This window comes from Salvelinus alpinus, chromosome 6, assembly GCF_045679555.1.
Source record: "Salvelinus alpinus chromosome 6, SLU_Salpinus.1, whole genome shotgun sequence".
NCBI lineage: Eukaryota > Metazoa > Chordata > Actinopteri > Salmoniformes > Salmonidae > Salvelinus > Salvelinus alpinus.
In genome coordinates, this window is record NC_092091.1 from 53,137,115 (window position 1) to 53,151,067 (window position 13,953).

At 41.4% G+C, this 13,953-nt stretch overlaps 1 protein-coding gene across 8 annotated transcripts in view; it reads left to right on the forward strand.

The window, feature by feature from the left end:
• The window catches only part of arfip1 (ADP-ribosylation factor interacting protein 1 (arfaptin 1)), a 42,721-nt gene that overhangs the window by 18,603 nt on the left and 10,165 nt on the right, over positions 1 to 13,953 (forward strand). For 6 of the 8 annotated variants that reach the window (XM_071406998.1, XM_071406992.1, XM_071406993.1 and 3 more), the window contains 2 exons: positions 1,475 to 1,574; positions 13,442 to 13,549. In XM_071406998.1, the coding sequence (XP_071263099.1) occupies positions 1,475 to 1,574; positions 13,442 to 13,549 (208 nt within the window). The remainder of the gene's footprint in view (positions 1 to 1,474; positions 1,575 to 13,441; positions 13,550 to 13,953) is intronic. The other 2 variants (XM_071406999.1, XM_071406995.1) reach the window with 1 other exon arrangement.

Genomic DNA, 13,953 nt, shown 5'->3' on the forward strand with positions numbered 1-13,953 from the left:
AGGCTATATGGTGTAATAAGGGGAAAGCAATAATGCTATATTTCCCTTAAGAACAGTTACAAATCTCTGACATATATACCTATTTTATGATGGAATAAATTGTAATACATAGTGCCGGAGTCTGGCGCAGCAGTAACGCTCCCGACTTGGGACCGTATGCCCCCAAGGCAATGTGTCTCTGCTCACCTAACTGTTTGTGCCCTTCCTTATACTGTACCTCCTCCTTGGTTTGAGGTTACTTAGGTGTTTGGGCCAAACATTCTGAACATGTGGATCTTACCCCTATCACTCAGTTTTTTTTCTGTTAGCATTGGCTATAGTTAAGTTGGCAGTGGCTTTTGAAACGCATCCGAATCACTCCCGTAAGTGATAAACTAGAGCTAAATATAAATGAACATGTCCTTTAATGTCATACGAATCATGTTATTTACAGAACATTGTCATGATGTGTCATCTCCCTTTAAAGTAAATTCCAATGTGTTGCCCGATGGTGGCAACTTGATCTCTTACGCTGGACGTCAGCCAATAGCTTTGAGGCCGCTGGTGTGATTCATGGTGATTTGAGAGGAAGCAAGCGGAATGTACTTAAAGGGAAAATCTATTCTCATAAAACCCGTGCAGGACACTTGTTTCTTGAAGTCCTTCAGTTGTCAGAAGTATTATTTTTTTTTATCTTGGTGAAGATTGTAGTTCCATTTCATGACAGTCTAACGCTTTCGATGTCTGTGTATGGGCACATTTTTGATAGTTTAAATTCTGCGATTGTTCAGTTTCTGTAAACCGTGAGAATGCATCAACTTAGGTCAAACTCATTGGTGGTGGTGGAAAAAGTACTCAATGTTCATACTTGAGTAAAAGTAAAGATACCTTAATAGAAAATGACTCGAGTACAAGTGAAAGTTACCCAGTAAAATACTACTTGAGTAAAAGTATTCGTTTTTAAATATACTTAAGTATCAAAAGTACAGGTAGTTGCTAAAATATAATTACGTTTCAAAAGTAAAAGTATGAATAATTAAAAATTCCTTATTAAGCAAACCAGACGGCACAATTATCTTTTTTTAATTTTTTTATTACGGATAGACAGGGTCACACCAACACTCAGACATCATTTAAAAAAACGAAGCATTTGTGTTTTGTGAGTCCGCCAGATCAGAGGCAGTAGGGATGACCAGGAATGTTCTCTTGATAAGTGTGCGAATTGGACCATTTTCTGTCCTGCAAAGCATTCAAAATGTAACGAATACTTTTGAGTGTCAGGGAAAACATATGGAGTAAAAAGTAAAGAATTTTCTTTAGTAATGTATTGAAGTAAAAGTTATAATATATAAATAGCAAGGTTAAGTACAGATACACCCAAAAAAGGACTTTAGTACTTTAAAGTATTTTTACTTAAGTACTTTACACCAGTGTCGTATTATTCAATGTGAACCTCTATCCTCTGACCGTTGCAATTGTTCCTCCCTGACTTTAGGACCCTTCTTACGGTGACCTGAACCTGTCAGGAAGCCACATCAGCTCTGGCAGCTTTGCCTCGATGACAGAGGGCATCATTGCATCAGGACCATACAGAGGTACAGTAACCAGACTATCAAGAAATTGCGTGCAGCAGCAAATTGAATGTAAAGACCGTTTCCAGTGAGTGCAGGTTTTTCCTTTTCTACTGTAACCAGAGTACCAAGTACATTTTCTTTAAATGTTTTTTTGGGGGGGGTGGAGTGTAGGTCAGCTTTAATATTGCAGATTGTGGCTTCCATCAGTGTAATTGTCTGCATCATTTCCAATCCCCCAGATGTATTTTTTTGTATATATATTTATTTATTATTATTTTCCCCTAACCCTATCATCCCTCCCCTAATTGGGGTAAATGTATGGACAACAATATTTAGGCTTCTACTTCCAGCTTATACATACTATATACATTTTACTGACACGGTATATCTTACAATAGTTAACTTTTGGTTTTAATTCCATCTTTCAGCTACCCTCAACGCCTTCTATCTATCTCTGAAGACCATCTAGTTTTGATTTCTATTTGCCATATATTTTTCAACTGTGCTGTTTCACAAAAGTTCTTAACCTACATACAGTTGAAGTCGGAAGTTTACATACACTTAGGTTGGAGTCATTAACTTGTTTTTCAACCACTCCACAAATTTCTTGTGAACAAACTATAGTTTTGGTAAGTCGGTTAGGACATCTACTTTGTATTTGACACAAGTAATTTTTCCAACAATTGTTTACAGACAGATTATTTCACTTATAATTCACTATCACAATTCCAGTGGGTCAGAAGTTTACATACAGTAAGTTGACTGTGCCTTTAAACAGCTTGGAAAGTTCCAGAAAATTGTGTCATGGCTTTAGCAGCATCTGATAGGCTAATTGACATAATTTGAGTCAATTGGAGGTGTACCTGTGGATGTATTTCAAGGCCTACCTTCAAACTCAATGCCTCTTTGCTTGACATCATGGGAAAATCAAAAGAAATTAGCCAAGACCTCAGCAAATAAATTGTAGCCCTCTACAAGTCTGGTTCATCCTTGGGAGCAATTCCCAAAACCTTGAAGGTACCACTTTAATCTGTACAAACAATAGTACGCAAGTATAAACACCATGGGACCACGCAGCCATCATACCGCCCAGGAATGAGACACGTTCTATCTCCTAGAGATTAATGTACTTTGGAGCGAAAAGTGCAAATCAATCCCAGAACAACAGCAAAGGACCTTGTGAAGATGCCAGAGGAAACGGGTACAAAAGTATCTATATCCACAGTAAAACGAGTCCTATATTGACATAACCTGAAAGGCCGCTCAGCAAGGAAGAAGCCACTAATCCAAAACCGCCATAAAAAAGCAAGACTATGGTTTGCAACTGCACATGGGGACAAAGATCATACTTTTTTGGAGAAATGTCCTCTGGTCTGATGAAACAAAAATAGAACTGTTTGGCCAAAATGACCGTCGTTATGTTTGGAGGAAAAAGGGGGAGGCTTGCAAGCCGAAGAACACCATCCCAACCTTGAAGCACGGGGGTGACAGCATCATGTTATGGGGGTGTTAAAGCTCTGTCGTACCTGTCCTGTGTCCCATAATGTGCCTGCAGTCCATACAGAACCAGGCTTATAATGATTTGCCATCTTTTAAATTAGCATGCCGTTGTGTTCTTACATTGATTTGGATAGATTTACAGTAACAGCATAGAAAAGAGACTTAAAATAAAGTGCAAAATGTATTTAAGTGCCATGTGTTCTTTCTTGCTAAATCCTCTAGAGGGCAGAATTTGAAGAAACAATGCTTGATAACACAACGTCAACAAAAAAAACAGGGGAAGGACTTTGATTTCCCATTTTGTCCCCCAGGTTTTCGCTTTCAAAATAAAACTTTTTAAATAGGATGTTCTATGTTCTTCTAAGTCCACATCAATGCTTAAACCACATTAGGGGACAATATTATTATTGTGTAATTACACTTTAGTTTAGATGGGCACCACCCAGAGTGTTGTGTTTGGCTAGCTGTGTTTCTGTAGCCATAGGCGGCGCTTTATAATAATGCTTTATAATAAAGCATTCCATGCATCATCACATTTGCAGGAATAGTAGGTTAATGTGATGAGTAGATTGGATAGTCATAATAGGTAGGCTAATATACCTCAGTGTTAGCAAAAAGTACTTCAATGCATGGTTGAGTGCGTAGTGGCGTAGAGTAGCCTAGGCTATATCAGATACGTTTCTTGGCCTTTTTTATGAATCCATTTCATGCAATTCTACTACAATTTATATGACTGGAGACGTTAGCAGAATCTTTTTTAATATGACAATTACTTGGTAGCCTACTCTGCTGACACTGAAAAACAGATCAATTAAAACAGCGTCTGATCCATATAATCGGCCTACGAGAAGGGGAGACACACTAATAGCCTACAATCAAGCCCCACAATGGTGTCCTAATCCCCATAAAACCAAGCAGTCAAACAGGGAAATGGTTCCAATTGTTTTTCCACCATTCATTTTTCCCATAGGGAATTTTAGAAACACTTACACTAAGGGCCGTGTTTTGTGTAGGCTTACCCTGGTGTAAAATTTTGAAAAAATTGATAACCATGTAAATCCCTCTCGGACAATATATATCGGCGAATATATTGTCACCTTGTACTAGAGAGATTTATACAGTATTCAAAATGTCAGAGGCAAAGGTCGAGAGTCATATGTCCTCCAAAACACAACCCTGCTTCTTGACACACTGCTCGCTTAATCCAGAAGCCAGCCGCACCTGCTACAACTGGTGACCGTGTCAGCGCGCATGTGCCCGACCTGCCAAAGGAGTCACTAGAACGCGATGGGACAAGCACATCCGGCCAAACCCTCCAGTAACCCGGACGATGCTGGGCCAGTTGTACGTCGCCTCATGGGTCTCCCGGTTGTGGCCGGATGCGACACAGCTCGGAATCGAACCCGGATCTGTAGTGCGCCTCTCGGGAGGCCCATCGTCAGCAAACTTAATGATGGTATTGGAGTCGTGCTTGGCCACACAGTCGTGGGTAAACAGGGAGTACAGGAGGCGACTAAGCACGCACCCCTGAGGGGCCCCCGTATTGAGGATCAGCGTGGCAGATGTGGTGTTGCCTACCCTTACCTCCTGGGGGTGGCCCGTCAGGAAGTCCAGGATCCAGTTGCAGATGGAGGTGTTTAGTCCCAGGGTCCTAAGCTTAGTGTTGAGCTTTGTGGATATTATGGTGTTGAACGCTGAGCTGTAGTCAATGAACAGCGTTCTCACAAAAGTGTTCCTTTTGTCCAGGTGGGAAAGGGCAGTGTGGAGTGCGAATGAGATTGCTTGTGGATCTGTTCGGGCGCTATTCATATTGGAGTGGGTCTAGGGTATCCTGGAGGATGCTGTTGTGAGCCATGACCAGCCTTTCAAAGCACTTCATGGCTACCGACATGAGTGCTACGTGGCGGTAGTCATATAGGCAGGTTACCTTCGCTTTGTTGGGCACAGGGACTATGGTGGTCTGCTTGAAACATTGTAGGTATTACGGACTCAGTCAAGGAGAGGTTGAAATGTCAGTGAAGACACTTGCCAGTTGGGCCGCGCATGCTCTGAGTACACGTCCTGGTAATCCGTCTGGCCCTTGACCTGTTTTAAAGGTCTAGCTCACATCGGCTACGGAGAGCGTGATCACACAGTCGTCTGGAACAGCTGGTGCTCTCACGCATGCTTCGGAGTTGCTGGCCTCGGAAGTGAGCATAAAAGGCATTTAGCCCGTCTGGTAGGCTCGCGTCACTGGGCAGCTTCGCAGCTGGGCTTCCCTTTAGTCTGTAATAGTTTGTAAGCTCTTGCACACCTGAAGAGCGTAAGAGCCGGTGTAGTAGGACTCAATCTTAGTCCTGTATTGACGCTTTGCCTGTTTGATCGTTCGTCTGAGGGCATAGCGGGATTTCCTATAAGCGTCCGGATTAGTATCCCGCTCATTGAAAGCGGTAGCTCTAGTCTTTAGCTCAGTGCGAATGTTGCATGTAATCCATGGCTTCTGATTTGGATATGTACAGTTGAAGTCGGAAGTTTACATACACCTTAGCCAAATACATTTAAACTCAGTTTTTCACAATTCCTGACATTTAATCCTAGTAGTAACTTCCCTGTCTTAGGTCTGTTAGGATCACCACTTGATTTTAACAATGTGAAATGTCAGAATAATAGTAGAGAGAATGATTTATTTCAGCTTTTATTTCTTTCACACATTCCCAGTGGGTCAGAAGTTTACATACACTCAATTAGTATTTGGTAGCATTGCCTTTTAAATTGTTTAACTTGGGTCAAGCGGTTTGGGTTGCCTTACACAATAAGTTGGGTGAATTTTGTCCCATTCCTCCTGACAGAGCTGGTGTAATTGAGTCAGGTTTGTAGGCCTCCTTGCTCGCACACGCTTTTTCAGTTCTGCCCACAAATTTTCTATAGGATTGAGGTCAGGGCTTTGTGATGGCCACTCCAATACCTTGACTTTGTTGTCCTTAAGCCATTTTTTCACAACTTGGAAGTATGCTTGGGGTCATTGTCCAATTGGAAGACCGATTTGCGACCAAGCATTAATTTCCTGACTGATGTCTTGAGATGTTGCTTCAATATATCCACAACATTTTCCTCACGATGCCATCTATTTTGTGAAGCGCACCAGTCCCTCCTGCAGCAAATCACCCCCACAACATGATGCTGCCACCCCTGTGCTTCACGGTTTGAATCAGCTTGCAAGCTTCCCCCTTTTTGCTCCAAACATAATGATGATCATTATGGCCAAACAGTTCTATTTTGTTTCATCAGACCAGAGGACATTTCTCCAAAAAGTACGATCTTTGTCCCCATGTGCAGTTGCAAACCGTAGCCTGGCTTTTTTATGGCTTTTTTGGAGCAGTGGCTTCTTCCTTGCTGAGCGGCCTTTCATGCTGGTAGAAATTAGGTATAACCAATTTAAGTTTGCCTGCATTAAAGCCCCCGGCCACTAGGAGTGCCGCTTCTAGATTAGCATTTTCTTGTTTGCTTATGTCCTTATACAGCTCATTGAGTGCGGTCTTAATGCCAGCATCGGGTTGTGGGGGTAAAAAGACGGCTACAAAAAATATAGATTGAAAATCTCTTGCTAGATAGTGTGGTCTGCAGCTTATCATGAGGTACTCTACTTCAGGCGTGCAATACCTCGAGACTAATATTAGACATCACGCACCAGCTGTTATAGACAAATAGACCCACACCACCACCCCTTGTCTTACCGGACGTAGCTGTTCTGTCCTGCCGATGCACGGAAACCCAAGATATTACCGTTTTTAATGTCCTGTTGGTATGATGGTCTCGAGCGGAGCTCATCCAGTTTATTCTCCAGTGATTGCACGTTGGCCAATAGAACGGATGGTCGAAGCGGGTTACCAACTCGACGACAAATTATCACAAGGCACCTGGATCTGCGCCCCCAGACATTTGCACATTACTGTTTTGAATAAATCATGATGATAAAACATAAAATCTGCTAGTGAACTTGAAACTAAAAATGAAATATCAAATATCATTTTTCACTGACAATATGTCGCACTGCCAAGTCAGACTGTCACAAATTCAACTTTTTGGGATGCACTATCGAATCCTGGTATTGTTGTCTTTGTGACTGAATTGGAGAGTCTAGTTTTTAATTTATTAGACTTTTTAATTCAAATGCATCCTGTCTATTGTGGATTTTTTGGTAGTTTGCGTTACAATTGGGTGGTATCCAGATTTTGTAATATACAGTACCAGTCAAAAGTTTGGACACCTACTCATTCAAGGGTTTTTCTTTATTTGAACTATTATCTACATTGTAGAATAAAAGTGAAGACATCAAAACTATGAAATAACACACATGGTATCATGTAACAAAAAAGTGTTAAACACATCAAAATCTATTTTATATTTGAGGTTCTTCAAAGTATCCACCCTTTGCCTTGATGACAACTTCGCACATGCTTGGCGTTCTCTCAACCAGCTTCACCTGGAATGCTTCTCCAACAGTCTTGAAGGAGTTCCCACACATGCTGAGCACTTGTTGGCTGCTTTTCCTTTACTTTGTGGTCCAACTCATCCCAAACCATCTGAATTGGGTTGAGGTTGGGTGATTGTGGAGGCCAAGTCATCTGATGCAGCACTCCATCACTCTCCTTCTTGGTCAAATAACTCTTACACAGCCTGGAGGTGTGTTGGGTCATTGTCCTGTTGAAAAACAAATGATAGTCCCACTAAGCGCAAACCAGATGGTGTATCGCTGCAAAATGCTGTGGTAGCCATGCTGGTTAAGTGTGCCTTGAATTCTAAATAAATCACGGACAGTGTCAACAGCAAAGCACCCCCACACAATCACACCTCCTCCTCCATGCTTCACGGTGGGAACCACACATGTGGAGATCATCCGTTCACCTATTCTGTGTATCACAAATTTTGACTCATCAGACCAAAGGACAGATTTCCCCCGGTCTAATGTCCATTGCTCATGTTTCTTGGCCCAAGCAAGTCTCTTTTTCTTATTGGTGTCCTTTAGTAGTGGTTTCTTTGCAGCAATATGACCAAGAAGGCCTGATTTCAAGCAGTCTCCTCTGAACAGTTGATTTTGAGATGTGTCTGTTACTTGAACTCTGAAACATTTATTTGGGTTGCAATTTCTGAGGCTGGTACTCCGATGAATTTATCCACTGCAGCAGAGGTAACTCTGGGTCTTCCTTTCCTGTGGTGGGCCTCATGAGAGGCAGTTTCATCATGGCCGTTGATGGTTTTTGCGACTGCGCTTGAAGAAACTTTCTAAGTTCTGAAAAGTTACGTATTGACTGACCTTGTCTTAAAACCTCTTATGGATTGGACCCTTTTTTTCAATTTCTGCCTAAAATGACATACTCATATCTAACTTCCTGTAGCTCAGGACATTAAGCAAGGATATGCATATTTTTGATACCATTTGAAAGGAAACACTTTGAAGTTTGTGGAAATGTAGAATAAAACACATTAGATCTAGAAAAAGATAATACAAACAAAAAAACATGTTTTAATTGTTGTTGCATCTTTGAAATGCAAGACAGTGATGTAGAATTCTAGGTGTAATTTAGATCTTGTCCAGATGGCAGCAGTGTGTGCAAGGTTTCCTACTGATTCAGTGAAGAATTACATCACAACACTATATTTTGTATTAAGTCTGCCAGGAGTTTGCCCAAATGTGCCGAATTGGTCCATTTATACTTTCCAAGTATAGAGAACATACAAAAATGCTATGGTAATAAAAAAAAAAAAAACCCTGGAATGCGTAGGTGTCCAAACTTTTGACTGGTACTGTGTGTGTTTGTGAGTATTGATTAAATTAAATAAAAATGTATATTTTTTGGACTGTATTGAAAATCATACTGTCAGTATTTCAAAATATCCCAGTATGATATACTGCCCAAGCCTAGTTTGCGTTATTCCCATATTTCGACCCGCCACACTCGCCCTCCTCATTCAACCCCGGTGTTCAGGTTGCAAAATGCAAGGTACTTTGTTTGTCGCCCTAACAAGCTGCCCCTCTGTCCAGCGCCAGAGATATGGATAGATGAGGACGACATTTGAATTTATAAAGGAGGAGTCCAATTGAGTTTTAATGAATTGCCTCTGATCTCCGTTTGTTTTCCTCCTGGCTCCCCTTTCTTTCATTATCACATCCTCGTTATACATGCAAATAAATTAACTCTCTCCCCCTTGGCAACGGTTTGGAGGCGCTGGCGTCCGGAGGTTGCTGCGGACTCTGAGTGTCCGCCGTCCCCTCTCAAGTCATGTAGATATCGTTTATCATTCGGAATTTATCAAGACCTATTGGAAAGTTATTAACACAAGCTGTATAGATTTCAGGCTGTGGTGGGAACTGAAAAATTCATACCTTTTGCATGCCCATTCAAGGGAGGGAGGTGAAGTCACTGAACACAGAGACTTGACGTTTGTATCAATTGACTCTTGTGACTGTAATTAATGGAACCAAAGTTTCACTTCAATGATACCGTATTTATGCAACAATATTCAACACGACTGCCCTTTTTTCAGAAGTTGTCTAGGTCCACATAATGTCTTTATATAAGTAATACATTTTTCTCTTTTCTTTTCAGTGTAAATTATTATGTAACATTCTTACAACCTGTTGTCTTACGTATGTATGTATGTATGTGTGTGTGTGTGTATGGGATACAACCATCCCAGCTCTGCAGATTTTGCTGTGCAGAGTCAATCATTTGATCACTTGTTTTGGTACTGCCCATTTGTAGCTTGTTTTTGGTCGCAGGTTCAGGAATGGCAGAAGAATCACAACATTTACTTGGAGCTAACTCTGCAAATAGCACTGCTGGAGGATTTGAAAAGTCATAGTAAATCGATCAATAATAATTTTAACAAAACATTTTCTTTAATTACAATCTGTAGAAACTATGAGAAAGGTTCAGGACTTTTGTGAAACATCACAGTACGGTTGAAAAATATGGTTAATTGAAACCAAATCTGGTTGGGGGGAGCTGAAGGGTGTAACACAAAAATTACACAAAAAACAAGGTGACTAATATACTGTGTCTGTAATATGTATCTTGTATGTATAAGCAGGAAGTAGAAGCCTAAGTATTGTTGTCCATTAGGTTACTCCAATTAGAGGAGGGATGATTGGGTTCGGGGGGAAATAATAAAGGAAAATATACACTACCATTCAAAAGTTTGGGGTCACTTAGAAATGTCCTTGTTTTTGAAAGAAAAGCAACACTTTTTTTGTCCATTTTAAAATAACATCAAATCAGAAATAGTGTAGACATGGTTTACGTTGTAAATGACTATTGTAGCTGGAAACTGATGATTTTGAATAGAATATCTACATACAGTGGGGCAAAAAAGTATTTTAGTCAGCCACCAATTGTGCAAGTTCTCCCACTTAAAAAGATGAGAGAGGCCTGTAATTTTCATCATAGGTACACTTCAACTATGACAGACAAAATTAGAAAAAAAATCCAGAAAATCACATTGTAGGATTTTTAATGAAGTTATTTACAAATTATGGTGGAAAATAAGTATTCTCAATACTCAATACTTTGTTATATACCCTTTGTTGGCAATGAGAGAGGTCAAACGTTTTCTGTAAGTCTTCACAAGGTTTTCACACACTGTTGCTGGTATTTTGGCCCATTCCTCCATGCAGATTTCCTCTAGAGCAGTGATGTTTTGGGGCTGTTGCTGGGCAACACGGACTTTCAACTCCCTCCAAATATTTTCTATGGGGTTGAGATCTGGAGACTGGCTAGGCCACTCCAGGACCTTGAAATGCTTCTTACGAAGCCACTCCTTCGTTGCCCAGGCGGTGTGTTTGGGATCATTGTCATGCTGAAAGACCCAGCCACGTTTCATCTTCAATGCCCTTGCTGATGGAAGGAGGTTTTCACTCAAAATCTCACGATACATGGCGCCATTCATTCTTTCCTTTACACGGCTCAGTCGTCCTGGTCCCTTTGCAGAAAAACAGCCCCAAAGCATGATGCTTCCACCCCCATGCTTCACAGTAGGTATGGTGTTCTTTGGATGCAACTCAGCATTCTTTGTCCTCCAAACACGACGAGTTGAGTTTTTACCAAAAAGTTATATTTTGGTTTCAACTGACCATATGACATTCTCCCAATCTTCTTCTGGATCATCCAAATGCTCTCTAGCAAACTTCAGACGGGCCTGGACATGTACTGGCTTAAGCAGGGGGACACATCTGGCACTGCAGGATTTGAGTCCCTGGTGGCGTAGTGTGTTACTGATGGTAGGCTTTGTTACTTTGGTCCCAGCTCTCTGCAGGTCATTCACTAGGTCCCCCCCCGTGTGGTTCTGGGATTTTTGCTCACCGTTCTTGTGATCATTTTGACCCCACGGGGTGAGATCTTGCGTGGAGCCCCAGATCGAGGGAGATTATCAGTGGTCTTGTATGTCTTCCATTTCCTAATAATTGCTCCCACAGTTGATTTCTTCAAACCAAGCTGCTTACCTATTGCAGATTCAGTCTTCCCAGCCTGGTGCAGGTCTACAATTTTGTTTCTGGTGTCCTTTGACAGCTCTTTGGTCTTGGCCATAGTGGAGTTTGGAGTGTGACTGTTTGAGGTTGTGGACAGGTGTCTTTTATACTGATAACAAGTTCAAACAGGTGCCATTAATACAGGTAACGAGTGGAGGACAGAGGAGCCTCTTAAAGAAGAAGTTACAGGTCTGTGAGAGCCAGAAATCTTGCTTGATTGTAGGTGACCAAATACTTATTTTCCACCATAATTTGCAAATAAATTAATTTAAAATCCTACAATGGGATTTTCTGGAGAAAAAAAAATCTCATTTTGTCTGTCATAGTTGAAGTGTACCTATGATGATTACAGGCCTCTCATCTTTTTAAGTGGGAGAACTTGCACAATTGGTGGCTGACTAAATACTTTTTTGCCCCACTGTAGGTGTATAGAGGCCCATTATCAGCAACCATCACTCCTGTGTTCCAATGGCACATTGTGTTAGCTAATCCAAGTTGATCATTTTAATAGGCTAATTGATTTAGTTTGGGAAACAGAAACCTCAAGTCCTCAACTGGCAGCTTCATTAAATAGTACCAGCAAAACACCAGTCTCAACGTCAACAGTGAAAAGGCGACTGGGATGCTGGCCTTCTATGCAGAGTTAATTTGTCCAGTGTCTGTTCTTTTGCTCATCTTAATCTTTTATTTTTATTGGCCAGTCTGATATATGGCTTTTTCTTTGTAACTCTGCCATTGGAACACAGGAGTGATGGTTGCTGATAATGGTCCCCTGTACGCCTATGTAGATATTCTATTCAAAATCTGCCGTTTGCAGCTACAATCGTCATTAACAATGTCTACACTATCTTTCTGATCAGTTTGATGTTATTTTAATGGACAGAAAATTTGCTTTTTCAAAAACAAGGACATTTCTAAGTGACCACAAACTTTTGAACAAAATATACATGGGCATTAATGATAATGAAGTGGGTACACTTTGAAAGTTGTAGTCCTTTACGACATAGCTAGCATACAGTAGTATTGGTTGATAGTAGCCAAGTAGCATCAGAGGCTTTGCGTAATGTGCTGAAATGCCCAGTCATCACCAGCAAGGCGGCGGTGGGTCGAACCGTGTCCCAGGCAACAACTTTGAACTCTGTTTGTTGTGTATCTTCCTGTCTGTGTGTTTGTGGGTATGTGGTGTTTATAAGAACACATCAACACACTGAGAAGGTTCCTGACCTGACCTGGGCCAGTATTCAGTATTCAGTATTCATAAAGCGTCTGATCTAGGATCTGTTCATATGATATTTCATAAAAGTCTCAACTTATCTTAGATCAGCACTCCTACTCTGAGACACTTTATGAATACAGACTCAGACCTGATATGTCACTTCTCAACTGGCTAACCCATAAAAGCATCCAAAGGCAAGTCTACAAAGACAGTAAGGCCGTAATGATAGAACCCTGTCATTTTACAGCGACATCTGTGCTTTTCATTAAAGGTCGAGCTAGGCTTAAATGGCAAGTACAAAAAGGTTATCCCATGGAGGTTTCACTGAGAATTAACATCAAACCAAAAGCAAGGTGCAGGCACAGTACATTGTGTCTAATGTGGTGTCAGGTAGTCCAATTGCTGTAGGAGTTTTTACTTGGTACAATATGAAACTAGTTGTGCCACTGATCCCATTTTAGTCCAGTGGTACTGTTCTGTGCCTGTCATCTCAAGATTACACCTCTTATTCGGTCTTAGTGGTGGGCCGCCCCATCTATAGTGCCATTTAGACCCAAAGGAACACCCAAGGAGGACCTGTGGGATATTCCATTTGACAGCGCTAGATAGGGGGGTGTTGTTGAATTGACTCACTAATCAATCGCCACTGTTGCCTGCTGTTTCCAGTGTCAGCAAGCCAGCCCACGTCTCCCGTGGCACCTGTAGCTCCCAGCTCAGCCGCGGCTAGCCGTCTGGCGCGACCCATCAGCGATAGTCAGACTGAGATACAGAAAGGTACCTGCAGCAACAGAGACGATATATATATATATACGGACTTGCTTTCTGCTCCCTCTCTTATTTCTGGTTGGGCTTCTCTCCCTTGCACCCTCCTTTGTATCAAGGCTCTGTGTCATTCCTTCAAAATCCATCGTCCACGTCCTACATCGACTACTACTGCCGTTTCTCTTCTGTCTTCGCGTCCTTCCCCTCTCTCTCTTCGTTCAATTTCACCTTTGGCTTTTAGCTGCGAAGGATGCAATTACCTGAAAGCTTGACGATGGTCTCTGGTTTGTAACAGCTGAGGTTAGGCTACTGGAAACTAATTCTGTCGGTTGTTTGCATTTCTCCCATAGCTGGTAATAGGGGTCCTCATCTTGTTTCAACATTTCACAAACACACACTTGCTACGACCAACCAAG